We start from the raw sequence: 26,789 nt of genomic DNA, 5'->3' as shown, positions 1-26,789 counted from the left end.
CGGATGTAGGCCTTTCAATTGGTGTAACAGGCCTCCGAAAATTCCCTCTGCAAGATAGGGAAAAAGTGGAAGCAAATTCCTCCCACCTAAATTTCAAAACCGCTCACGCCAAGTCAGGGATACCCCACAAGCCCCTCTTTCAGAGGCTCGCTCCGCGAGAGGCGCCCGGCGGTGTTTCACCTAGGGATGACAATCGGGCTGCCCGGCTTCACCCTGGCAAGGCTATTGAGACATAATTTGAGCGGGCCCCTTGGTGAGGCCAATCCTCTGACCACCCGGGGCTTTACTTAACTGGTCTCTGTCCTGAAATCTTAATTGGCGCAAAAGTGGCCCGTAGGTGGCCCATGGTCAAACCCGCCCAATTAGCATCCCTAACTTTCACCCGCCGCCCTCTGAAACGAGGGGCTTGTGTTAAGCTAGGGCGGGAGGGTGCTCGCACCCCGCGAGCAAGGGAGGGACTTGTGTTAAGTTCGTGGTGTACCATTTCACTAGACAGGATCCTGCGATTGTGTGGCTCATCATCTGTTGGAGTCTGTTGGAGTGAAACTGATCTTGATTTCCGTACTGCACGGAGACACCAGGCGTGTGTTCCCCGACCCAACCCTGGTCCCTACAACAACCACAAAGTTCAATAACCGAAGCGCGGCGCGGTGGCCCTGTGCCGAGCAGACCTCCCCCTGCTTCGAACATGTAGTGGACGTGACAAGTCGGCGCTTTCATGTTTGTTTGGTACAAATGTTATTTATAGCTTGAAACTAGTGGATACTAGGACTCACTGCCTAAGGCTTGAGGAAGTAATATACACCCAGTCAGCTTGCTCCGAAAGAAAACACGGCCTTCGGCATGAGCAGGAAAGCCTCTTCACCTAACATCAGCCACCATTAAACCTCATTCAACCAATTCATCGCTTCTCCTCACCATTTAACCCTACACAATGCAATTCCCCACATTTAGTGCCCTGTTTCTCTCGATTTTCAGCTGCCAACTAGTATTAGATGTCACTCAAGCGATGGAGATTTTCAAGGATGGCGATGCTGCCATTGCGGCGGGAAGCTCCTCGGAATACGGAATGGCTTCCCCCACAGTCGCTACAGCGCATCAACTTCGGCATTGGATGCCCCTTGCACAAGCTCCCTATGTCAGGCAAGCTGTCGAAGAGTTCCAGGAACATTTTGACCGTCTTTTTCAAGGTGTGTATAATACCCCTACTCTCATTCCATAGTTAACTCCCCCATATTCTTCTCTCTTGTTTCTCTTTGCATCATGTCCAGCACAACAACACAACAAGAACTGAGAATCATTTTCTTCATTTGAATCTCTAGGACGTTCTCCAGGTAGGCCTCGGGATTATTCAGCACCGCACTCTAATCCAGCAATTGAATCATGGTTTGCCAAGAAATTTACTGATTGCCATTGTATCCCGCTATGCCTCTCTGCCTAGCATTACAAACTCCAGAGGACGCAGACGAGGCGACGCGTGAGTACTGATCCATAGCTTTATGGGGCAACTGCGAGCAGGAAAAAAAATTGCTAAGATTTTTCTGCTGCGCTGGTGTTGGCCGTTTGGCTCGTGTTCCCGGCAGTTGCTAAGCGCTACGCCACCAGTAAGTGAAATTTTCCACCAAACATATCTCAGAACTACCAAATTTAATCCTACATAGTTCCAATCATTCCTGAAAGTGATGCTAATAATCAAAAATTGGTTCAGTCAACATCAAGTGGGAAACGTTGGATGAAGATGACCCACTCAGGCTGTTCTTTATACAAACACAAGATAAAGATTATCCACGTGAATATCCATCTTGCTTAATACAACTTGGGTTCAAAAAAATTCTGGACACCCAGGATACCCCAGATGTACTAGTCAAGGAATGGCTTGCAGTTCTTGCTCATACTGTAAATCGAGGTGTAGTTGCGACATTAAATGTGCGCTGCTCTGCCTTGTATGGCCTCTACAGCCTATGGTTGAGGTATACAAAACTTGACAGGCTTCTCCCTCACATCAATGGAATGATTAGCTATGTTGTTGGCATTCACAAACAATATGCTTTTGATAGCAGACTATATTTAATATGGGACGAGGGTTTGTTGTCTCATCAATTATCTCTCCCTGGTATATTGTCACACTAACGATACCACTGAAACCTCTTTACCAAATCAGCAATCACGAATCCATTCTTTGGATTTGGAAAAGATCTAAGTTAGTAGAATGAGCTATCTAAAACGCTATCTCACACCTAAATCTATTGATCTTAACTTCCTGCCAAAATTGAAATCTTACTGCTCAGTGAACCAATCTGTATTTGTGGGAATCATCGAGGGCGATCCCCAGCTTGAACGTGCAATGTATTCATCCGCGCGCAATGGTTGGACGTCTCTCAACACTCTCTATGATCGATTTGACTCTTCATCGGCTCATAAAAGAGTGGCGACCCTGGCCATATTGTATCATCTGATCAATGCAGATCGGACGGAACCAGTGCTCATGGATATGCTCAAGAAGTTTGATGGCCGCAGCGATCTTTTAAGGCATGAGCCGCTTCTCATTCAGTTCATTATACAAGAATTCAATCTTGCAGATCTTCTAAAGCATCGGCCAGTGCTCGTTTAGTACATTGTAGACAAATTTTTTGGAATTTCACATCTCTTTCTCCTTTCTTTCCCTTTCCCTCACCTGTCACTCACTTCATTACCTCAAGATGAATATTCATTTCAACTTCTGTCCCACATATTGTCCCTCAGTTTTAAGAGATTAAATATCTTGATAGATTAGAATTGAAAATCATCTGTTCTCTGGAACCAATCCCTGAGACCATCTTCCAGTCTCTTGTAGTGAGTTGCCTTTTTCCTTCTCAAAAGCTAGCAGTCTTAGCCCTCTTTGAAGGGCTTCTTTGTTCTGTTCTCAGCCTTGATCTTTTTTTGTCAAGGCTTGTTCATCCCTCCTCCCTCCAACTCGGGGCCATTTATAATCAAGATTAGTGCAACCTTTGTGAACTAGCCAAGATCCTTGAAGATAATCCTTGGATGAAGATGGCTGAGGTCAAGGACCAGCTCGCGACCTCAATCTCAGCATGCACCACTCGCCGCCAAGCTCATGAATTAGGTTTCAAGAACCAATTTGCAGCAAAAAACGCTTCCTTCGTGAACTCCACTGTTGACGCCGGCTCCAATTTTCCAAACGCCACAAAGATTGGACCCCGAGCGACTGGAGAAAGATCCTGTGGACGGACAAATCATCATTTGAGGTTGGAAAGAACTCCAAACAAGTCGTGGTTCGGATGAAAAAGGATGCTAAATATGATCAACAGAACCTAGCCCCAACCTTCAATAACGGCAGAACCTCAACTGTGGTCTGGGGAGGATTTTTCAGCAAAACCAGGGCTCCTCTCACAGTTTTTCCCCCTGGAAGCACCAGTGCAACAAATACTATACATGTATTTGTATATGGCATGTATTGTATTGTTTTGTGTAGCATATACATTGTATTTGTATTTTATTTTTTATCCAATACAATACAATGTATTTTTTGCATAATGTATTGCCCTCCCCAAACATAATTGTGTGGATTGGCACGGTTAATACATTTTTTTTTTGAAATGTATTGTATTGTATTGGGTGACCAATGCAATACAAATACGCCAAGACATTTTGTATTCAAAAATTAATACAATACAATGTATATGCCTATACAATACAAGTATTGCATTTGTTGCACCGTTGCTGGAAGACGCAACGCTGAAGAATCCATCAAAAACATCTATGAAAAAGCTCTTCTGCCTTTCTTTGAGGATGCTGACCCAAACCATGAACTCAGCTTGATGGAAGACAACACTCCGGTTCATAAGGCCCTTGCCAGTCAAGAATTTTGTGACAACTACTCCATCAGCAAGATTGACTGGCCAGCTCAATCTCCAGACCTTAATCCAATTGAGAATGTTTGGTTTGTCCTCAAGAGTCCAGGAACTCTACCAGCCCCAATCAGTCCCGGAGATGCATGAAGCACTCAAACAGGCTTGGGACGCATTTCACACCAATACCCTCAACAAACTCAGTGATTCAACGCCCAAAAGGATGTCAGAATTTATTAAGGCCAACAGTGGGTCAGTCCCCTGGTGATTTATTCTTAGGTTTTTCAAAAACAAAAAAAAGCTAGGATCACTATATAAATATTTCAAGTATTAAAGTTAAAAAAAAAAAAAAAAAAAGAGACTTGGAAAAACAACTCCCAAAAATTGAGAACCCAACACCCATATGTTGTTGCAACCAGTGTTGGGAGTTGTTTTCCCAAATCCATTTTTTTTGGGGAGTTGTCAAAGACATTTTTTTTTCCCTTGACAAATGGGAGTCGTCTGCCCAAAAGGCCCTGCGCAGAGGGTCTCTTTGGGAGTTGTCCATGTGCGCGCACCGCAACCCCCCTATATTACACAGCATGTAACCCAGGCACCGCGACACCCATATAACATTGTTATGTGACATGTAACCTGGGCACCGCAACCCCCATATAAAATTGTTACACAACATGTAATATTTCTGCAACATATAAACACCATGTAGATATTTCAGCAACAAGTAACCCTATGAAAAATTTAAACCAAGTAACCCATGTATCAAGCTTGTGCAACAGGTAACATGTTCCTGCAGCACACAATCCCCATGTAACATGTTTCTGCAACACACAACCCCCACGTAAGATGTTCCCACAACATGTGACCCCCAAGTATAAATGTCCCGCACCATGTAACCCCCATTCAAGAATTTTACAAACAGTGTAAAACAGGTATAACATGTAAAATGTACACACAACCCGTTATATGCACAAACACCCACCAGGGAAGCTTGGGGGGCACTCCCCAGGGAGTGCCTTACCCTGAATTTTCTTAATAACTTGGCGCAATGTCTACTAAATCATATGTATAATCAAACATGATATGATATACAACTACACCACGGGGCGCCTTTTTGGAAAAGGCTGACATCCTGCGGATGCTTTGGGCTGAAAAGCGTCTGCATGATGTCCGGGGAGCATCCAGCAGATGCCAGGTGCACTGAGCATCACTTGGACGCTTTTGGATGCGTCCAAGTGATGTTCAGCCCTCAAAGACATCATTTGGACATCCTGAGGGTCAACATCCATCGGACACTCTGGCTGGAGTGTCCTCTGGACATCCTGAGAGTCAACATCCATCGGACACTCTGGCTGGAGTGTCCAATGGATGTCAACCCAGTGTGCACTCGATATAAACCGCGTGCGCTGCTGTCAATCACACATGCCCCCTGCCGTAGTGGGGAAGGGCTGCCTCTGCCCGGGACCTCTGATGCTGCAGGTTGGGTGTTCAACACCCAGTCTTGTCAACCACTGCAGCACCCGGGCCCGATCGCCCCCAACACCCAATTGCATTGCCTCTGCCCCCTGCTTGTTAGCGCACGCAACCCAGGGCCTGGTGCTCATTGTAGGAGTTTGCAGGCCAGTGCACCTGGACAATTATTTTTCCCATCTGCGGATGGTTTGTGATATCCGGCGGATGATTGGGTTACATCCAGCAGATGCTCCAAGACCATCCGGTGGATATTCAGCTGGGATACATCTGTATCCATCATGAAGAGTAACATCCCGCGGATGCTTCCTGCCCTGCAAGAGCCGGATGTCCAGGGACATCTCCAAAAGGGTTTCCCATGGACATCCGGCACGACCCGTGGTGTACTCACACACTGTTTGTACCAGAGAGTGATGTCAATCTGAATGGTGTTGGGACCATTTCACCCTCATTTACCTGTTGCTGTGGCCTAAACAGAATGTGATTGGTGTGGGATTTGTCACCCTATTGTACGCGCAAGCAGTAGGGTGACAAATCATAGTCCATCAGGGAAGTTACAGATAAATCTTCCTCAATTTTACCCTCATTTACTCGTCACAAATTACCCTCTGGGATAAAAAGTTCCTGATTTGTCACCCTATTGTACGCGCGTACAATAGGGTGACAAATCACACAGTTTTCAGAGCAGATGTTAATTTTTCCCAAGTAAATGAGGGTGTGACAGTTTGGAAATAATTCAGCTGGAAATTACCCTCTGGTCTGGAAAGTTTGTAACTTGTGTGTGATTTTTGACTCTATTGTACTAGGGTGAAAAATCACACACTTTTCAGATCAGAGGGACATGTCCAGCTGAATTGTTTCCAAACTGTGTCACCTTGATTTACTTTGCAGAAATTCCCCTCTGGTCTGAAAAGTGTGTGATTTGTCACCCCATCCAAGTATATTAAAGTCAGTGAAACATAGAATTAAAGATCAAGGGTTCCCCCTAGAAATATACAAAATCACAAAAAAAAAGATCAAGGGTTTCCCCTTTAAAAAAGCTGAAGTAAAAAAAAACACTCTGGTATAATTACAAGACACTCAGACAAACACACACACACACACTCAGCCCGCTAGCATCAGAAAGCTGACACACCCGGGCCCACCTTCCATCCCTGTCTAGCAGGGTTAAAAAAAGGTGGGTGGATGACCCCCAGCGCGCGCAGTAAAGGCATTATGCAAAGGGGGGCCAACAAATATTGCCCCTCAGACTGCGCAAGCGCAACAGCAGAGGGGTTTGAGACTGACCGCCGGCTGGAATTACAGCACAAGAGACAGCCTGGGGATTAAAAGCTTCAAGAGTGCCGGCATTTTATAGACAACCTATACAGTGTATACACACGCCAACTTCCACCGACCCCTCCTTGCGCTTTCAACTGGGCCAGGTCAACCATTGTCCAGACATCCACTCAGCCCCGAACACAGCAAGTTTGAAAAACCGGTGCCGCCCAGTATGGAGACAGACACCAAACTGAGGTCGTTGCTACAAGCAAATACAGCCTGAGCTGGGAAAGCAACACGCCCGCCCTCAAGACCTCACCCACCGTGTCCTACTCCACCACACCCTCCCAGGGCTGCCAACGGCATCTGGGCCTGCTGTTCCAGCAGACACAACAGAGCTGGGCCGCCAACCCGTGCTGAGCAACTCACGCTCCTTGTCCACCAGTCGCTAACGCACCTTGCTGTAGGAATTGATTGTGGTGACCCGTGAGTGATTCATTCTTGGCCTAAATAGTGATTGCCTCTTGTGCTCAATTTGTTGCTTTTCTTTATCCAGAACCCAAAAAGATATCCAACGTTGGTCCAACAGAGTTAAGCCGGTTTGCTCAGGTAGGATTTAGGAGAGCGATGAGATACTTTCTCCAGGTAGGAGCTGACAAATATTCACCTGGAAAATGAAGTTCACCAGTCTCATCAAAATTTGTCGACCTCAGTCTTCCCCAGTCAAACCAGATGGATTCCGGTCAATGAAGACACTCCACCATCCTCGGCCCGCGCAAAACCGTCGGCGGCGGGCTGCGGAGGAGAGACTAGACCAAGGAGTGCTTCCAACGCAGCCTCGATTCCGTCGATGCCTTGCGTGCCCACAACAGTGGAGGTTCTCAATCGCTAGCGACCGCTCCACTCTAGACAAGCCCAAACTGCCACCCGACTTCCAAGAAGCGAGCCTCAATGTTCTCCCGGTCAATGTTGAACAAGAAACCGTTGAGGCCGCCGTCGGCCTCTTAGGGCTTGGCCACACCCGCCCCGTCAAACTCGTCAGCCAGCCCAAAGATCATCATAAACCACAACCTATCAAGCCATTAGAAGACCAGACCCGGGCATTAATCACCAAGACCCTTGGCGCCGACGCCCAGCTGAGCTCTTCCCGCTCCAACCTGCCTGCTAAGCCCCCCGCGCCGACTTTCTCGCAGTCTCTCCTTACCCATGCACTTCCAAACCCACCGGTCCAGAAGACTACTTCGCGGAGTATCTCGGCGGCGCTTGCAGCACATCTCGACCACTCTCACTCGCCAAACCATGCGGCTATCAGTGTGATCCAGCTGCCCCTGCCCACCGCATCCTCTTCCTCAGACCCCAACAGACCTGGGACGGGGCCGAGTTCATCCAGAACCCGCCCCCTTGACTGCCTGGACTCTGCCCTTCCCTCTCGCAAAAAACAGAAAGTTGGTGATCCCCCGGCTCGTGCCGCCGTCCCTCGTCCTCATCTCCTTGACCCTAACAGTGCCATTAGGACTTCCTTTGTTGGCAAAGCGTGCGTCATCACTCTGGCCCCCCTTACCCCCCCCCCCCCCCCCCCCCCCTAAAAGAAAAAACACACACACACACACATACTTTATGCTGCGGCTTGGCGGCCCGTCCGGCGTACACGCCAACCCGCCGCTCGTAAGTGCGCCCCAATGAGATGCCCGTCGTCGGCGGGATGAGTATTGCCCAATCAACCCTTGGCATTTCTGAAGACATCCGCGTTGTCCCGCTTATAACAGCCTTCCTTGTCTCCTCTCTGATGCCTCCATATCATCCTTGCTAAACACTCACATACATGCCCCCAAATCCAACCAAAAAGTACCAAAAAACACATGGGTATCTACCCTCTTACCATTCTCTTGTATCTGTTTGTGTATTTATATAGATATCTTGCCTTCACCCAATTGTTCAAACCAAAATAAATGCAGATAGTATATTTCAAGAGTGGAGGGGAGGGGTTACAAATGATCTCAGACAGATCATTACTCTCCATGAATATGTATGTCTCTGAGGAAGGCAATCCTGGAGGTGAAGAGTATTGTCTGCAATTAGGTCTCATCAGTTCAAATTGATGTAAGTTGTTTACTGATGCTAAATTGTTGACTCATGCTACATGTGGATGATATTTCCTTTTCAGCTTGATACACAACAGGTTACTTATCACAACAATGGGAGGTTACGCTACCTGTAACGGTAGCGTAACAAAAACGTAACGGAATCCTTGCCGTTATTGTTACCATGACGGCGGCAATGCTTCTGTTACGTTTTCTTTAATTTTTTTTCTCTCTTCCTAGCCTCGTTACGTTATCCCTTGCAATTATAGGAGGATAACCTGCGCAAAAAAGGGGGGTTTTCCCCCTTTTATGGCATTTTTGCCTCTGGTAACGCGGTTAACGCGTTATCTCCGTTATTTTTCCGGGTATTGAGGGTGAAAACACCCTCTGTTACGTTACCCACCGGCCCAAGGAGCCATGTTGCCAGATAACGGTAACACGTTATCTGGTAACGGTGGGAAGTTACGTTACGAAAATCCCTCTGGATATCGTAACGTATGTAACTTCCCATCGTTGCTTATCAGGTCCAGGCCATAACTATTCCCCCTTTCCTGGTCAGTGACTGTGTACTATTTTTCACATGGTCACTTGGCATCCAACTCATTTCTACAAAATCAAAGTTTCCTGGTTTTTAGTTTGTGTGATTGAAATAGGGTCAGGCTTTAGGCACGCCAAAGAAATGCCGGATGCACGCCAAAAAAGGTGAGAACTCTGGACCACTCCAAGATTTTTGGAGTGGAGGATTGTTCACTCCAAAACCAGCCCCCATTTGGAGTGCCCAACCCGGCACTCCAGGCTGGTATGGAGTGAACACCCTGCCACGCCAAAACCAGCCCCCCCTCAATGGCCGGTCATGTACACTCGATGACCGGCACAGGCCGGTCATCAAGGGCAGTACACTCAATGACGGGCACAGGCCGGTCATCAAGCGGACACACCCCTCTCAATGACCGGCAAGACCGGTCATCGAGAGACACACTCCTCTTGATGACCGGCATAGACCGGTCATCAAGAGGATTTATCCCTCTCAATGGGACACACCCCTCTCGATGACCGGTCGATGCCGGTCATCAAGAGGGGTGTGTCCTCTTGATGACCAGTACAAACCGGTCATCAAGAGGGATGGATCCTCTCGATGACCGGTTGATGCCGGTCATCAAGAGGGGTGTGTCCTCTTGATGACCGGTACAAACCGGTCATTGAGAGGGATGGATCCTCTTGATGACCGGTACAAACCAGTCATCGAGAGGGATGAATCCTCTTGATGACCGGTACAAACCGGTCATTGAGAGGGATGGATCCTCTCAATGACCGGTCTATGCCGGTCATCAAGAGGGGTGTGTCCTCTTGATGACTGGTACAAACCGGTCATTGAGAGGGGTGTGTCCTCTTGATGACCGGTACAAACCGGTCATCGAGAGGGGTGTGTCCCATCAAGAGGGATAAATCCTCTCGATGACCGGTCTATGCCGGTCATCAAGAGGAGTGTGTCTCTCAATGACCGGTCTTGCCGGTCATCAAGAGGGGTTTGTCCGCTTGATGACCGGCCTGTGCCCGTCATCGAGTGTACTGCCCTTGATGACCGGCCTGTCCCGGTCATCAAGTGTACATGACCGGCCATCGAGGGGGGGCTGGTTTTGGCGTGGCAGGGTGTTCACTCAATACCAGCCTGGAGTGCCGGGTTGCGCACTCCAAATGGGGGCTGGTTTTGGAGTGAACAATCCTCCACTCCAAAAATCTTGGAGTGGTCCGCAGTTCACGCCTTTTTTGGTGTGCATCCGGCATTTCTTTGGCGTGCCTAAAGCCTGACCCTTGAAATATCCACAGCCAGCTCAGCTGAGCAGTGCATGCTTGTTTGTAATGAAGAGCTTTGCTTTGTACTTGGGATTACTGAAATTGAGATTGATGCAATTTACAAACTGACTCAATCTGAGACTGTGTTATCCATTTTCAAGGTGTCACTGTTAGTCAAAGAATAAAAAAATGCAACTTCTCTGCTTGACAACCCATTAAAAAGCCACATATTTATTAGGGCCTGCACCATAGGGCATGAAAATTCAATTTTTCCAATTTCATATCCCAATACTTCCTCAAACTAAACCTGAACATCACCAGAAGACCGTATTGGGACCAAAAGTGAAGAATTTTAGCAATTAAAACCTCTTCTTATTCCTGATTTTTGTGTAGAGGACAAGATAAGTGGCAATTTTGAAAAATTGAAGCCTATGGTACAGGCTGGCCTGCTGTTGTCTTTTTGAGGAAACATTTTTTTGAATGCTGGAGATTGAACCCCTGATGCTCTGCAGCGGCGCAGCCGCCTTGGCCTCTAGTTGTATTAAATTTTTCTTAAATTTTACCCTCATTTACTTGGCAGAAATTCCCCTCTGGTCTGAAAAGTGTGTGATTTGTCACCCCATTGTACGCGCGTACAATAGGGTGACAAATCACCGCGCGTACAATAGGGTGACAAATCACGCACTTTTCAGACCAGAGGGGAATTTCTGCCAAGTAAATGAGGGTAAAATTTAAGAAAAATTTAGCTGTAACTGCCCTGAATGGACTAAGATTTGTCACCCTATTGTACGCGCGTACAATAGGGTGACAAATCAGACACATATCACACATTCTTCAGACCAGAGGAGTATTTGCGTCTGAGTGATTTATGAACTGTGTCACCCTCATGTACCCAGACGGCATAAATTTCTCCTGCACTTGTGCAAATAATTTAGAAAATTTTGCACTTCTGATATTTTCTTTATCCAAATCTAGGCAATTGTGTTTCAGGCATGATATATATTTGATGAAGGCAGTTTGCCCCAATGTAAAAAAATGGAGGTGCAAGAGCTACCTGGTTTTCAAATGTAGAACTCAAGTTGTGATTGACATGAACTTTACTTCAAGATAAATTCAACATATTTGAATGATAGTGCATGTTGAACAGTTACATATCACTCCAAATTAGATTGGTCTATAGTTCTTACCCATTAATTAAACAATTTAACATCACATTGTAAGCAATTCCGCCCCAGTTCAGACAAAAACTAACACCAAATTAAGCTGTGGCACTCCCTGGGGAGTGCCCCCAAAGCTTCCCTGGTGACCATGTAAACTGTAAGCAACATGCACACATACACATTCACTATTCAACATGTAAAATGTACACACCATGTAACATGTACATGAGATGTAAAATGTACACACCATGTTCCAATTTGTTATGGGCAGGTTTAGCCGGGGGTGCGTGCACTGCCATTGGAGCAACAGGCTGGACAGGAAGTGTGAAGACCCCCGCAACATTGGGTCTGCACACGAGGGGTTACGGGATCACCTAACCCTAAACCCCCTGCGAGACTCATACTTAGACTCAACCCCACTCTTCCCTAGTCGAGCAGAGATCTGATCTCTCTCGACTAGGTGAGCACCCTTTTCTTTCTTCTCTGTTTTTCCTTCTGTTTTGTCTGTGTATCTAGCCAGAGAGATCTGATCTCTCTCGACTAGCCTTTTGAAATACTAGCTACACCGTTTGGAACTAGAACTCAAACGGCTCTTGTCTCGTCTTCTGCGCCCGTACTTCGTCGTCTTCAGTGAGGGTTCACAGAACCCTTACAGGAAGCGCTGTGAAAATGTGAACGCCAGCGGAAACATGTAAAAGGTGCTTTGTTGGAAAGGGGAGATTGAGGTGGCTGTTTTGAGCTCATAAAACTGATATAAAGCTCCGCGGAACCGGGTCTACATGGGGTTCAAAGTTGGTAATGCATGGTGGCTAACGTGCAGCCCTCATGCAATGTTCTGATGACACAATATTTCCACAATTTTCATACCACAGAGGATATAAAACATATAAATATCAATGAACTTTTCAGACTGTTTGGTTGTGTAAAAAAACAGTTATACAGTTAACATTAATTTCCTACTGAGCCAATCACGCCCCCCTTATTTCTCATGTTATGATGACACACTCTTGCTAATAATTTAATAGCACAGATAATATGTATCATTAGAATATTACTGGAAGGTTCAGACTGTTTGGGTCTGTAAAAAAAAAATTGTACAGTTAGCAGTCATTTTCTTACGCTGTCTACGCACCCCTCATATCTCATGTTCTGATGGCACAATCACCAGGGGAGACTTTGGCGCACTCTCTGGAGAGTGCCAGAGTCTAATTTTATGTTTTTCTGGGTCTGATGTGAGTCAGATGTGGATTAGTAAATGATTGATCAATTCTTCAGAAGTCAATGGGAAGTGTGTCAGAAGTGATGCGGAATTATCACACGACCTTGTGCAATGTTGTATAGAACCATCCAATTTTCTAAGGATAAATTAATTACCATCTGTCATGAAATAGTCACCAGGGGAGATATGTTCCCACTCCCCAGGGAGTGCCTTACCGTAACTTTTTTCCATAACTTTGCTGGAGGCCTTTGGTAAAGAAATATTGAATAGGTATGAACAAGTCTGGAATTCAGCTTGAAATCAGTTGGAAATCATCCTGAAATAAACCATAACTTGCCAAGGAATAATCCAGAAATCATCTGGAATTCATCCAGAACTCATCCAAAATATAGGCCTTTCTTGGCTCCATGACCAGTGTGTCCTTTTCATGGGGATATGAAAGGCGCAGTATGTCATATTTTCCCCCTCATGTACTCACGTACATCAGGGGGATAATTGGTGTCTCGACACAAAGTTTTGACTTTTCATGTGGCTGTGAAAGGCCCATCCTGTGATATTTCCACCTCAATGTACGCGCGTACATTAGGGTGACTGTAAGGAGTTGGAATCTCCTTCACTGTTGAGTGGCTCAAGAGGAGCACAAAGGCACAGATTCTAGAACCAGGGACTGTGATTTCAATGATGAGCGGGAACTAGCTCAGAGAGATGTGTCAGTCTACAGGGATCTCTGAGTATCTACAACTGGTGATAAGAAGGAAAGAGAGTAAGGAGGATATAAAGTGAAAGGGTGAGTGGCTTACCTAGCTCAGAGAGATGTGTCAGTCTACAGGGATCTCTGCTGAACTAGGGAAGGAACGGGATGAGACTAAGTACCAGGTGGATTATGTAATCTAGTGATGGCTATGTAACATCCTTGTGAGACCCCAAAGGAGGGGGCTTACAGTGACTATTAGCAAAGTGCAAAAAAGTTCACTTGCATGTGCACATGTGGGTTTTGAAAAGCAAAAAAAAAAAAAAAAAAAAAAATCACAAAATCATTTTTGTGAAGAGGCCAGTATATGTGGCCAAACTGGTGTGGCACTGCAATCCAATCTTGACTTACCTCAGACTTTCACCCCAATAAAATAGTTTATCACCATTTTTTTAGCCAAATTCAAATTAATTACAGCATTTCCAAGAAAATGGGTTTCACTAATTTTACTGTAACATTACCACATTTCAAAATTCTAAACCCAATAATACCAAGTTGACTTTTACTTTAATTTTGTACATGAGGGCATATAATGTGAATTACAAGAAACTCATTTTTTTTACAGGAATTACATTCAAGAATGGCAATTTTGCTTTCCTATCCTTTGACATCATAAAACAGGAGCAATTGATGAGTTGGACTTGGATGAAATATCATTTCATCTTATTTTTTACTCTAGTTGTACCTAGAAAACAAAAAAATTCTACACAACATTGTGTTGACTCCCAAATCAATTCTGACTGACTTTTGACTCACTTCTGCATCCACTTCAATTCATTTAGGGATGAGTTACTGATGCACATCAGGCTCACATCCGACCAAAACTCACATCAAATTCAGCTCTGGCACTCCCTGGGGAGTGGGAACATATCTCCCCTGGTGAGTAGTTAATCAATGCCCAATTATTACTTATTTATGGTGAATTTCTGTTGATCAATTTTCTATGTCAAAGGGGTTCCAAACAAAGTAAATGTGACTTGTGGGGGCTTTCATGGCTTTCTGACCAGTTTTTACTTGTAATGGAGCTGTGAAAGGCGCCTCCAGTGATCTGTCAGCCTAATGTACGCGCACACACAAAGGTGACATTGGCAAAGTGGAGAAAAGCTCACATGGATGTGCATGGAGACATTGGAAAACAAACAAACACAAAAACAACTTGCAAGCTTATGTATGTTAAGAAGCCAGGATTTCTATCTGAAATCTGGGACCACACACCTCCAAGCTTGACTTGACTCATATTCTCACCCTACTTTCATCCTTTGTTGGCTCAATTCTAGATGATACCGGCCTTCTTTAGGGAAATATGTAGGAATGGCACTTTGTACCTGGGTACCCGCTGCGGGTGTGGGTAGTAGGTACTACCCTAAAATTCCACTCAAATCGGATACCCGCACCCGCTAAAGCAGGTAAAAGCAGGTACCCGGGTGCATGTAGCGGGTATCCGTGGGTGTCCACACAAAAAGTTTGATCCCCGGACCTGGCTCTGCTAGATCATGATACACGCCGCCCGGTCTATGCTGGACATCAAGGGGAACACACCCTCCCCTTGATGGCTGGCACACACCGGTCATCAAGAGGTTCAAGGGTCTCTTGATGAATGGCACAACAGGCGGGTAATCGAGAGGGTCTCTTGATGAGCGGCACAATACACCGGTCATGGAGAGGACATCTCCTCTCAATGACCAGCACAATCTCTTCTCGATGACCCGCACAACACACCAGTCATCGAGAGGACATCTCGTCTTGGTGACCGGCACAACCACTCAGCCATCAAGAGGACATCTCCTCTGAATGACCGGCAGAGACCAAAACTTGAGGGGAATACCACCTCCCCTCAATGACCGGTGTTGGACGGAGTGGCTTGAAACTGCCCTTAACGAACGGCAGACCGGCTGATGAGGGGAGTTGTCAATCCCCTCAAACACTGGCAGGCGGGTTGTTGAGGAGAGTGTTTACTCCCCTCGATGTCCGGCACACACCGGTCACCCAGGGGAAGTAGTATTCCGCGATGAGCTGTCTGCGCCGGCCATTGAGAGGTGGCCGGTCATTGAGGGGAGTTGGTATCCCCCCCAATGCCCAGTCTGCAGCCATTGAGGGGAGGGGGTATTCCCCCGCGGTGACCAGCCTGCGCCGGCCATCAAGAGGTCTCCTCTCCTCTCAATGCCCGGTGTATGCCGGTTGTCCAGGGGGGGTGGTGTTATCCTTGATGACCGGTGGGTGATCAAGAGGCGATTCCCTCCCAACAACCGGCACCGGTCATTGAAGGAATTGAGGGAGGGGACCCTGGGTGGGTACCCGCCCTTTTTTTTTTCTGCACATCCAGACACCCCCACCCGCACCCGGCACCCGCCAAAGGGTACTAGGAAACAACCACAGGTGTTGGGTACCAGAGGCCGTCCCCAGAAACATGCCAATCCAGATTGGCCTATCACATTGTCCTAACAGGGATGTACATGTTGCTGATCTGCGGGAGGCCCAACCTGCAATTTTTAACAAACTTACACACGTGCACATGCCAGTGACATTAGCAAAGTGAAAACAATGACCATCTCCATGTGCACGTAAATAATATGAATTGAGCCCCAATAATCCATCTCAATTACCACACAGTCCAAAGTGAATTATGCTTTGATTGCGGCTATTGTGTCTTAGTGGTTCCGACGGCTTTCCAGTTTACTTCCAGCTGACTTCTGCATGACTTCTGGATGGTTCATGGATGAATCCAGGATCAGTTTCAGATCATTTGTGTATTAGTTCCAGATTTTTTCATCAATTCTTGCACTACCTTCATCAAAGGCATCCAGAACAGTTACAGAAAAAGGGTACAGTATCACACTCTCTGGACAGTGCACCAATACCTCCCCTGGTGAATATCGCTCAAACTTCCAGGGGTTCCATCACATACATATTTATCTGTGATCTGCAATTTCTGTACATGGTGGTGCAAAAGGTATGAACACGGCAGCTCAGAAAATGTGCACCGCTCATGTTGTGACAGCACACAATTGCCAAAACGTGACGGGGTCCAATGGAGGACTTCCCGTCGGTTTTAGAAGACCGGCAAAATGTGATTTTCCATTTCTATTTTCTATTCTCAAGCAGTTTCTCTGCTGAAAAATAGAAAATAGAAATAGAAAAAACTGAAAAGCCAGCTTTCTAAATCGGCGGGAAGTCCTTCAATACTTGTGCACAGTTCTCTGTGGTACCGAAGTTCCCCGCATGTCGTGCATGGCAAAAAAAGGTATTGGTGGATACCGAAAAATAGCTGCAGGTCCCTGCGGCCGGCGCACTGGGAGGAGGGTATTAGGACAGCAGGGGCACCAGCTTAGCCAAGTGCCTCTCTATGTGGACAGGGGCCGGCGTCCCGCAGGGACTCTGCAAAGGAGGACGAGCGTGGCTCGGCCGAGAAGGGCGTGAGCGAAGTGAGCCCCGAGGGAGGGAGCTGGGCCAGGGCGGGAAGCCTGCGCGCGCGCCAGGCACACCGGCGACGCACCCTCTGCGTCGGCCCCCGCACCCATCCCATAAGACCCACACGGCCGTCCACCCGCTCACTCAAAGCAGGAAGCCCAAAGCCGGGCGGGCCGGGGCAGTCCCCGCGCGCGCGGTTCCATGCCCGCCTGAGACCCGCGGGCCCGGCGTGACAGAGGGCTTAGCAGAGCGCGCGCTTCGCACGCACGCATACATTCGACCCAACGAAAAGAGAGAAAAACAAGCGAGGGCAGTTCCGGCAGCCGGAGCGCGAGGGGGGGGGGGGGGGGGGGGGATCTAGAACCCGCCGACGCGTTTCTTCTTGCGCGGGTGGCCGGGCGTAGTGGCGGGGCCTCTAGCGGCATGAGGCCCGGGGACGATCTGAGATGCGGAGCCGGACGTCCCTGGGCCCCCAAGCGAGGGGGAGGGCGATCTGCGGGGGAGGGGCTGGCTTGCGACGGGGCGGTTTCCGGAAGCCCGGGGCACGGAAGCCCGGGGCACGGAAGCCCGGGGCACGGAGCCGGGCTGAAGGATAGGAGGGGGGCGCGGGGTGGGCGTGGTGGGCTGGGAGAGGAGCGGGCCGGGGTCGCCGGGGAACGACGGGGCGGGGGGCGGGGGGGCGCAGAGGTCGGGCCAAGGGTATCGGGCGACGGCGGCGCCGAGGGGCCATTCCTGGAGGACCCTTGCGACGGCCGGCCGGGCTTCCGCGCTCCATGCCTGCTCTTCCTCGACAGGGTCGGGGCCGGGGTGGGGAGATCGGAGCGCGGCGGCGTGGGCGGCGGACAGCTGGGCCTGGAGTCGGCGCGCAAGCCCCTGCTGCGGGTCTTCATCGGCCGCGGGGGCTTCCGGAGGGACCGGCTCGGGAAGGCCGGCCGGCGCGGGGAGGACGCGGGCCAGGACGGCGGCGAGCGCCGGCCCGCCGGGGTCTTCGGCCGGGGCGAGCGGGGACGCGGGCTGGCCGAGGCCGGTTTGGGAGAGCTCTGGACACGGTAGGAGAGCGTCAGATGAAGGTTCTGTGTGCAAGGAAAGAGGGGCGCGACTGACGGAGGCAGATCTGGGCCAGCGAGAGCGCGGCGGCGGGGGCGGGCCCGGCGTCATCAGGGTCGGAGTCGGAGCCGTCGAGGGCGGGGGCGGGCTCGGGATGGGCGTCGCCGGGTGGGTCCCGAAGCCGACTCCAGTCGATGTTAGTGTCGGCGGGGAAGATGCCGAGCTGGTGGTGGGAGAGCTGGCCGTCGGGTGTGGCCTCGACGACGGACAGTCTCTCGGGGAGGTCGTCCGTGCCGGGGCGTCTGAAGAAGACGAGCCCGGCGCGGGGGTTGTGGCGGGGCGCAGAGGGTGCGAGACGGACGGCGGCGGGGAAGCCAGCGATGCGGGGCGGGAGGGCGGGGGCGGAGATGTAGCTGTGGAGACAGGCGAGGTCGTTAGCGGGGGACCAGAGGAGGAGACGGTCGAACCTGGTAGCGGCGCGGGCGAGGTCGAAGGCGGGGCCGGGGGCCCACTCGGGCTCGGCGGCGAACGCGAGGCTGAGGGCGGGGTCGGGCGCGCGCATGTGGCGCTCGGCCAGCACGGGGCGGCCGGGCCGACGGTCGTCGATCCAGGCCAGCTGGGTGGTCGTGCTCAGCAGCCGCAGATGCGGGGTGCGGTTGCTGATGTAGCGTTGGACATCGGTGATCTGGTGGCCGGGGTCGGGGACGTAGAGGGTGCTGGAGGGCGCGTCGATCTGTGTGCTGGGGTGTCAGCGGTGGTGCTAGAGAGAGAGAGGGGGGGGGGGGGGGGGGGGCTTACGCGGGGGTCGACGATGGACAAGGCGTTTCTGAGGCCGACGACGACGCAGTCGTTCGAGGGATATATCGCGCACCGGGCCCACTCGAGTCTCCCGGGGGTGGGGAGGTGGCCGAGGGCTCTGAGGGTGGTGCCGGCGAGCCTGTGGAGATGGCCGCGGACGTCGAGGGCGATGAGCTGGTGGCGCTGGTCGTCGCGGGCGTGGCCGAGACAGCTGTCGAGGTGGGTCTCGTGGCCGGTGGCTGCGGTGGTGAGGCGGTGGAGCGTGTGGAGTGTGCCGGCGGCGTAGGTGAAGAGGGTGGTTGCGTCGTGTGTGCGAGCTAGGATGAGGGCTGTGTGTTTTTTGTTTTTTGTGTGTGTGTGGGGTGTTAGTTTGTGTTTTTGTTTTTTGTTTGTGTGTGATTGCGTACCGTTGCCGTCCTGGCTGAGTGCTGGCCCGGTGCTGAGTTGGAGGATGGGTGTGGGGAGTGTTGCGGCGGGGGCATGGCTGTGTGTGAGGGTGTGTGAGTTGTGGTGGAGGAGGGAGCAGTCTGTGTGTGTGTGTGTGTGTGTGTAAAATGTGTTAGTGTTGAGTGTGTGTGTGTGTGTTGGGTAGTGTACTGACGCAGTTCGTTGGTGAGTTTTCCGCTGCTGCTGATGATGAGGTCGTGTGTGTTTGTGAGGGTTGTTCCGGTGATGGCTTGTTGTTGTGGTGGTTGTGTGTTGTTTGTGGTGAGGATGTGTTTGAGGAGGAGTGTTTTGGGGAGGTCGATGTGTGGGTGGTGTGCTCTGAGGAATCGGTTCTGTCAGGGTTTGGTTTGATTGAGTTTTAGTTTGTTGGTTTGTTCGTTTTAGTTTGTGCGTTTGTGAGTTTTTGAGTTCGTTTGTCAGTTCGTTCGTTTTATGTAGTTTTAGTTTGAGTCAGTTTGAATTTTGAGTCTGAGTCTGAGTTTGAGGCTGAGTCACAGTGCTACATACTTACGCTGTGCTGGAGTAGCTGGTATGCCTTCCTCGGAGTCGCCGGGCGGCTGCTCGTGTGCGGGGCCAGGGGGCGTGGATGGCGGATGGGCAGGACGGACTCTGGGGTACATACGAAGTCAGGACCACCAACAGGAAGAGAAAGAAAGACAGAACACACCTCGGTCGGCCGCCCGGGCGCCCTCGAAGCCCAGCAGGCCGCTGCCCCATCCCAGCCGCACCCCGCCCACAGGCTCGTGTCCGACGCTCATCTCGCCCGGCCAGCACCCCTCGAGGACCATGTTCGACTATCTCCAGCTCGGCACCGGGCTCGTCGACGCCATCCTCGCCCAGTTAAGCACCCCCCCTCCCAACCCTGTCACACACACACACACACACACACACACACACTGACTGCCCCTCAACAGCCGCCTCGCAGCCGCCGCAGCCGACCTCCTCCAGCTCGACCCCGCCCCAGTCTACGCCCCCTGCTGGGCCTCCCCCACACACGACTATGCACGCACGCCCCGGCCCGCCCTCGTCCCCGCCAAGGGCGCCTTCGTCGCCGCCATCCTCGCCGCCAATGTCCATCCCTACCTCGCCTTCCGCCTCCTCCACCGCTTCTTCCTGCGCCTCCAGGACTCGCTCGTCGAGATGCCGGGGTCCAAGCACGACCTCTTCCGCGCCCGCTTCCTGCCGCTCAAGGACAAGCGCCTCCTCATGCGCTTCCTCGCCTCCGACCGTGTCCCCCGCCCCGGCCAGTCCCTCGCCGCCTTCCTCGCCGACCACGCCATCTCCTCGCCCGCCCTCCACGCCCTCCTCGCCGGCCTCTCCCTCGCCCCCTCCGTCGCCCCGCAAGCCGCCCCCGCCCTCCACAGACTCCGCACCCTCCTGGCCGCCCTCGGCCTCCACGCCCCCGCCGGCCTCTCCGCCCTCCCTGCCGCCCTGCTCGTCGCCGAGCACGCCGGGGCCAGCGACTGGGCCGAGGCCTTCGTCCGCGCCGCCGCTCTCACCGGCCGGGCCACCCAGGTCCTCGGCCGCCCCGTGCTCGCGCTCGCCCCCACATCCGACGGATGGGCCGTCCGGCTCGGCCCCCATCCCGCCCATCCCCACGACCCCCACGAGCTCGTCTTCGCCGCCCGCCACCTGCTCCTTGCACAGCCCCTCCTGCCCCTCCTGCTGCCCGACTACGTCCCCACTCTGGCCTACACCCTGCTCCGCGCAACCGTCATCCTCGACACCCCAAACCCCGTCCCCGCACCCCTCGCCCACGACACCCTCTTCGTCCTCCCCCACGACCCTCTCCCGCCCACACACGCCCTCGTCCGCGGCCCAGACACCAACGCCTGTCCCCCCGGTCACCGCGTCCTCTATCTCTGCACCCTCCAGGAAGGGCACTCTGAAGACCCGGAGACCCGGCTCAGGCCCGTCCTCGACGCCCTGCTCGCCCTCGTCTGCGGGCCCGGAGAAGGAGCAGGAGAAGGGAAACGAGAAGGAGAAGGAGAAAGAGAAGGAGAAGGACAACGAGAAGGAGAAGCAGCAGGAGAAGGAGAAGGAAAAACAGCAGGAGAAGGAGCCGGAGAAGGAGAAGGAGAAAGAGAAGGACAAAGAGCAGCACCAATCACCATCCACGAAGCCGTCTTCTTCGCCCAACAAGTCCACCACCCCCCCAGCCCCGGCCTCCTCCCGCCCAACGCCACCGTCGTCCCCGACTGGCCCGCCGACCCCGAGCACGCCGGGTTCGCCGCCGTCGTCGAGTGGGCCGCACGCACCGCCGCCGACGTCGCCGAGAGCCTCATTGCGGCCCGTCCCCCTTCCACGCCGGCGCCTCCGGAGTGAGCCCGCTACGCCCTCTCTCTCTCGCGAGCCCGCTTTGTGCTCAACTTCCACATCCCAACAAATCCCTGTGTTTTTTTCTCTCTCTCTATTGCAAACACGTCCCCACGTGGGTGTTCCACCGCCCCGTCGGGCCCGCGCCCAGCCGGCCAATCGCGTGCATCGACGGGAGGGGCGCGCCGCGCCGCGTGTGTCGCCGGCTCCAAAGCGCCCAGCCAGCAGCCCCAGCCCAGGCCACAAGGACGCTGTTCTGGTCTAGACCTAACTTAACACAAGTCCCACCTGGTGGGAGGCTCACTGTGCTGGCCGCGAAGCGGCCCCTCCCGCAGGGAGGGACTTGCGGATTATCTCAGATTTCATGCGGGAGCAGAAAGTCCAATCTGGCTGTAAGGTTTTTTTAGCTTTTTAATAGCTCTGTCCCCAGCCCCTCTGTAGTTCTGAGCCACAGCTTCCGGAGCCTTGAGCATCTCCTCTACAATCCTGCCAGCTCAGAATTTGTCTATCGCCATCGATGTATTTTGGACCATTTTTCAAACAATGGCCTTTCAAAAACTGGACCTGCACCAGGATTCACAAGCCTGCATTGCTTGTAGATCCTGCGGATCCACCAATTTGCAGGCTTTCCGGGTTGTAAATCTTTGACATTTAGTATCCTGAGATCACCCTGCTCTACCCTGGCCAGCGCTGGCCGGACATCGAAGCACCAGTTTGAATCGTTGCCAAGATCCAAAAGCTTCTGGTTAGGTCTGAGTCAGGGAAAGAAGCATTCCATCAACCCCTCTCTTGTCACAACTCCGTGGTAATCTGTGTACACCTTGTGGGCGGATCAAACACAGTTGGCAATGGCCAGAAAGTCCGTGTCAGCAAATGCGCATCCACAGATGGATCTTCGGAACCCAATACACGGTTTTGAATTTTGTTGTGCTACCTCAAGCTAGAGCCCAGGATACTTTTGCCACTAGGGATTGGAGTTTTCTGTTTGAGAGGTTGGCATAGACGTCAAAATGTGCGCAAACAGAAAGGCTAAACGACTGTCTACTCAGTTTTTTTTTATGCTTTTGTTTATTACACTTGATAGGATTGTTTTTTTTTTTTTTGCACCAAATATCAATTCTGCTCCCGCCAAGATTGAGGGGATAGCCAGTAAGCCTCTCCTGCGGAGAGCCCTCCGGGCGGGGTCCGCTGGACCTCCGTTCAAGAGGCTTAGTTAAGCTAGGGTCTAGACTGGTCCACGAACGGGGAGCGGGGGCTGGCGGGGTGGCCCTTGTGAGGGCGCCCCGGCGTCTGGGGCGGGAGACAGCCGCGGTGATCGCGTGGAGACTCTGTACGCGTGCCCGTGGGATGGCGCGGCCTTGAAACACGTGCGGGCGTGCAGCGTTTGGCTGGCCGGCCGGGCGGAGGGCTAACCTGACGGAGTTCCTCTCTGTGTGGAGGGGGGACACCGCGTCCCGCAGGGAGCCTCCGAAGGAGGGACTTATGCGCGCAATGTCGCCCTCGTGGCCAGAGAGAATTTCGAAAATGCAGCTTTTTGGTGTTGTGTAGCTGCTCCAATTCGCATGGGGTGATCAGCTGTTGGGGGAACAAAAGATGCTGAAGACCATGGAGAATCTTCCTGCTTGTAGGCCGTTCAAAGTTGACTTGCATAAGATCATAACACCATAAAATCACCAAATTCTGAGGTGAAAAAAATATGTACACCCAAACACTCAAGTTAGAGCAACATTTAGGGTGTTCAAAGTTGAAATCATATTTTTTTCAAATCATAAAATCATAAAATCATAACACTTTTGAGTGATCATTTTTTATGTACCATTTTAGAATTGTTGCTCTTTTTTGACTGATAAAGAATGGATGATCCCCAGAATTTGTTATTCAGTGTATCTCATTTTGTATGCATATTGTCATCACATGACTGTAAGAAATCAACACCATGTGACAACCCCAACATATCTGGGGTGCCAATGGCAACACCTCTTTCACAGGCTGTACTTTTTTTACAGAGACTGGGGTGCAGGGCATATGTACCCCAGGTTGTTGGGGTGCCGCCGCTGTGCACTCCATACATTTTGGTTGCTTTGGGGTATCCTACCCCGCACCCCAATATCAATGGGGGATTGTTGCTTTCACTCCAGGTGACTTGGGGTGCAACCGGAAGTACCCCAGCTTGTGTGGGGTGCATTTGTACTTAACCCCATTAAGTGAAGTTTTCAGGTGCATTGAGGCCAACCCTTCAGGAATGTGGGGTGTTTCCTGATTCAGGAAGGCTCTTTCTGCATCCACTCCTTGTGAAAGAAATTGGCTTTGCAGGAAGGAATTCATTGAAACCCCCCATTGTAAGGGGGAACCCTTGATCTTATTTTTTTTTAATTTTGGCAAAACTATAAGACTGAACAGAACAGTCTTTGATGGGAGTGGGCACCTTAGGACACAATCTCCTACGGCTACAAGCGGCGGACTAAGGGACACACAACAGACCTTTGATGGGAGTGGGCACGTTAGGACACAAGCTACTACAAGCGGCAGACTAAGAGCATCTCCACCCAGGGAGGTAGAACCGGGTTGCTAAAACCCCGGGATGGCAACTCAACTTTTGCGTATAGCAACCTACAAGACTCTGGCACCCACCCGTGTGTGCTATAATAAACATACGCACCAGAAGCACCCCCCAACAACCAAGTCATCAAAGGGAGCTACAGCGCTCCATGACCATACAGCCAGTCATTGATGACTCACATATCACACTAGCGTATGAATAAAGCTCTTGATGGCCGGTGTAGCCGGTCATTGATAGCTTGAAAACCTCCCTTAGACCAACATAGCCAGTCATCAAGAGCTCTCAATGATTGGTACATGACTGCAGCCAGTCATTCAGAGAGCTCTTGATGACCGGTATAGCCAGTCATTGAGAGAGCTCTTGATGACCGGTAAAGCCAGTCATTGAGAGAGCTCTTGATGACTGGTACAGCCATTCATCAAGAGAGCTCTTGATGACCGGTACAGCCAGTCATTGAGAGAGCTATTGATGACCGGTACAGCCAGTCATCAAGAGAGCTCTTGATGGCCATCTCAATGACTGGTGAGCCAGTCATTGAGAGAGCTCTTGATGACTGGTATAGCTGGTCATTGATGTTCTTGATGGTTTGTATATGTAAACAGTCATTGGTAGCTTTTGATGCTCTTGATGAACAGAAAGCCAGTCATCAATAGCTTGCATTGCTCTTGATGACTTTTTTGATGGCGGGTTGTAGCTGTTCTAGGATTGTTGTATTATTCAAGTTGGTGAGTTTGGAGGGAGGATGAGCTGGGACGAGTTGCTAGCATGTCGCCAGATTTAGCAACCCAATGTTGATTTTTACCTTGGGAGGCAAAATTGAAACTTATTTGCCACCCCGGGTGGGTGGTGTTTTGTGGGTTTGGGTTGGTAAACACGGGATAGCAAGCCGGTTTAAATCCCCGGGTGGAGATGCTCTAAGGGACACACAACAGACATAGATTAGAGAGTCGGACAAGCACAGTGAGTTGGATGAACAAAAGTTGAGGAGTTGATTACTTGTGCACACCTTTGATGGGAGTGGGCACATTAGGACACAAGCTACTACAAGCGGCGGACTAAGGGACACATGACAGACCTAAAAGATGGACAGAGATAATAGAGGAGACTACAGGACAGTGAGAAGCGAGAAACAGACCTAGATCAGAGAGTCAGACAAGCACAGTGAGTATGATGAACAAAAGGTGAGGAGTTAAAGAATTGAGACAAGTGAAACAGAAAACAATATTTAACTGGACAACTTAGGTTACAATAGAACATGTGCTTCAGAGGAAGTGTGAGTATCACTACAAGATAATCTGACTAAACTACCCATTCAATAAAAAATGTGTCTTGAATAAACTTACATATTTTTACGGACTTACTTCGCGCACTGCAGAAAACTCTTCGCGCACTGTGGGAGTCGTCGTCTCAACGTCCAGCCCCCAGTGCGCGCTTCTGCCACGGCTCTTTGCGCACTGCATTTTCCGCCAAAAAAACGGCTTGCATTTCTTGAGATATTTTTTGATGAATCAATAGAATGACTTTTTATGATCCCCCTAAAAAATAATCAAGTCATTTGGGGGTCTCCTTGAGCCTAGAGAAAATTGACATGAAAAAATCATATTTTAACGCGGCAGGGACCTGTAATATCGCTTCCTGTGCCCCAGTAGCCCCAAACATTTCACAGTATCATGGCACATGTGCAAATTTATGACCTGATAATTTTCAGAATTTTTTCCCAGAGATATAAGGGGTGCGCGGCAGGCTTAGTAGGAAAATTACTGCTAACTGTATAGCTTTTTTGTTAGACACCCAAACAGTCCCAAAATTTCAGAAATGTTTTCATTGTGGATATCCTCCGCGCCATAAATTTCTTGGCAATAGTGTGTCATGATAACATGAGATGTAGTGCGGCGGGCTTAGTTGGAAAATGACTGCTAACTTATCTCATGTTTTAATGACACACTATTGCTAAGAGCTTTATGGCGGGGATAATATGCAAAATTGAAACATTCCTGAAAATTTCAGACTGTTTCAGCGTGTAACAAAAAATCTATACATGTAGCCGCCATTTTCCTACTAAGCCCGCCGCGCACCCCTGATATCTCATGTTATCATGACACAATATTGCCAAGAAATTTATGGCGCGGAGAATATCCACAATGAAAACATTTCTGAAATTTTGGGACTGTTTGGGTGTGTAACAAAAAAGCTATACATTTAGCAGTAATTTTCCTACTAAGCCTGCTGCGCACCCCTTATATCTCATTTTATAATGACACACTATTGCTAGGAATTTCAAGGAAGTAATTTGAAGCATATTTCTCTGTGCACTCAAAATTTTGTACCTTTGTTGTGTGTAACAAAAAAGTTATACATATACGCAAAATAATAAACGCAATACCTATTTGGGCTAAAGGAAAGCTGGTGAAAAATCTGAAAATTATCAGGTCATGAATTTGCACATGTACCATGATACTGTGAAATTTTTGGGGCTACTGGGGCACAGGAAGCGGTATTACAGGTCCCTGCCGCGTTAAAATATGATTTTTTCATGTCAATTTTCTCTAGGCTCAAGGAGACCCCTAAATGACTTGATTATTTTTTAGGGGGATCATAAAAAGTCATTCTATTGATTCATCAAAAAATATCTC

The 26,789-nt window shown here is 50.3% G+C and overlaps 4 protein-coding genes across 4 annotated transcripts; 3 read left to right on the top strand and 1 right to left on the bottom strand.

Moving 5' to 3' along the window:
* Positions 1 to 934: 934 nt before the first annotated feature.
* PtA15_15A261 (uncharacterized protein) lies at positions 935 to 2,611 on the top strand (the record flags this gene model as incomplete). Its single annotated transcript, XM_053163450.1, has 7 exons — positions 935 to 1,190; positions 1,323 to 1,334; positions 1,442 to 1,477; positions 1,584 to 1,604; positions 1,709 to 1,789; positions 2,162 to 2,200; positions 2,289 to 2,611. The coding sequence occupies 7 exons, from the start codon at positions 935 to 937 to the stop codon at positions 2,609 to 2,611; spliced, it is 768 nt and encodes a 255-aa protein (XP_053027424.1).
* Positions 2,612 to 7,249: 4,638 nt separating this feature from the next.
* Positions 7,250 to 7,743, top strand: PtA15_15A260 (uncharacterized protein; the record flags this gene model as incomplete). Its single annotated transcript, XM_053163449.1, has 2 exons — positions 7,250 to 7,612; positions 7,717 to 7,743. 2 exons carry the CDS (start codon positions 7,250 to 7,252, stop codon positions 7,741 to 7,743), a joined length of 390 nt encoding a protein of 129 aa, XP_053027423.1.
* A 9,602-nt stretch (positions 7,744 to 17,345) lies between these two features.
* On the bottom strand, positions 17,346 to 20,038 carry PtA15_15A259 (uncharacterized protein; the record flags this gene model as incomplete). The annotated part of the gene is made up of 9 exons (XM_053163447.1): positions 17,346 to 17,495; positions 17,904 to 18,028; positions 18,222 to 18,448; positions 18,605 to 18,768; positions 18,834 to 19,162; positions 19,241 to 19,360; positions 19,435 to 19,612; positions 19,792 to 19,889; positions 19,948 to 20,038. The coding sequence occupies 9 exons, from the start codon at positions 20,036 to 20,038 to the stop codon at positions 17,346 to 17,348; spliced, it is 1,482 nt and encodes a 493-aa protein (XP_053027422.1).
* A 28-nt stretch (positions 20,039 to 20,066) lies between these two features.
* Positions 20,067 to 21,605, top strand: PtA15_15A258 (uncharacterized protein; the record flags this gene model as incomplete). Its single annotated transcript, XM_053163446.1, has 2 exons — positions 20,067 to 20,119; positions 20,195 to 21,605. 2 exons carry the CDS (start codon positions 20,067 to 20,069, stop codon positions 21,603 to 21,605), a joined length of 1,464 nt encoding a protein of 487 aa, XP_053027421.1.
* Between the last annotated feature and the right edge of the window lie 5,184 nt (positions 21,606 to 26,789).

The sequence above is a fragment of the Puccinia triticina genome, chromosome 15A (genome assembly GCF_026914185.1).
Source record: "Puccinia triticina chromosome 15A, complete sequence".
NCBI classification, from domain to species: domain Eukaryota; kingdom Fungi; phylum Basidiomycota; class Pucciniomycetes; order Pucciniales; family Pucciniaceae; genus Puccinia; species Puccinia triticina.
Note: the sequence above shows the minus strand (reverse complement) of the source record. Positions and strands in the feature narration are given on the sequence as shown.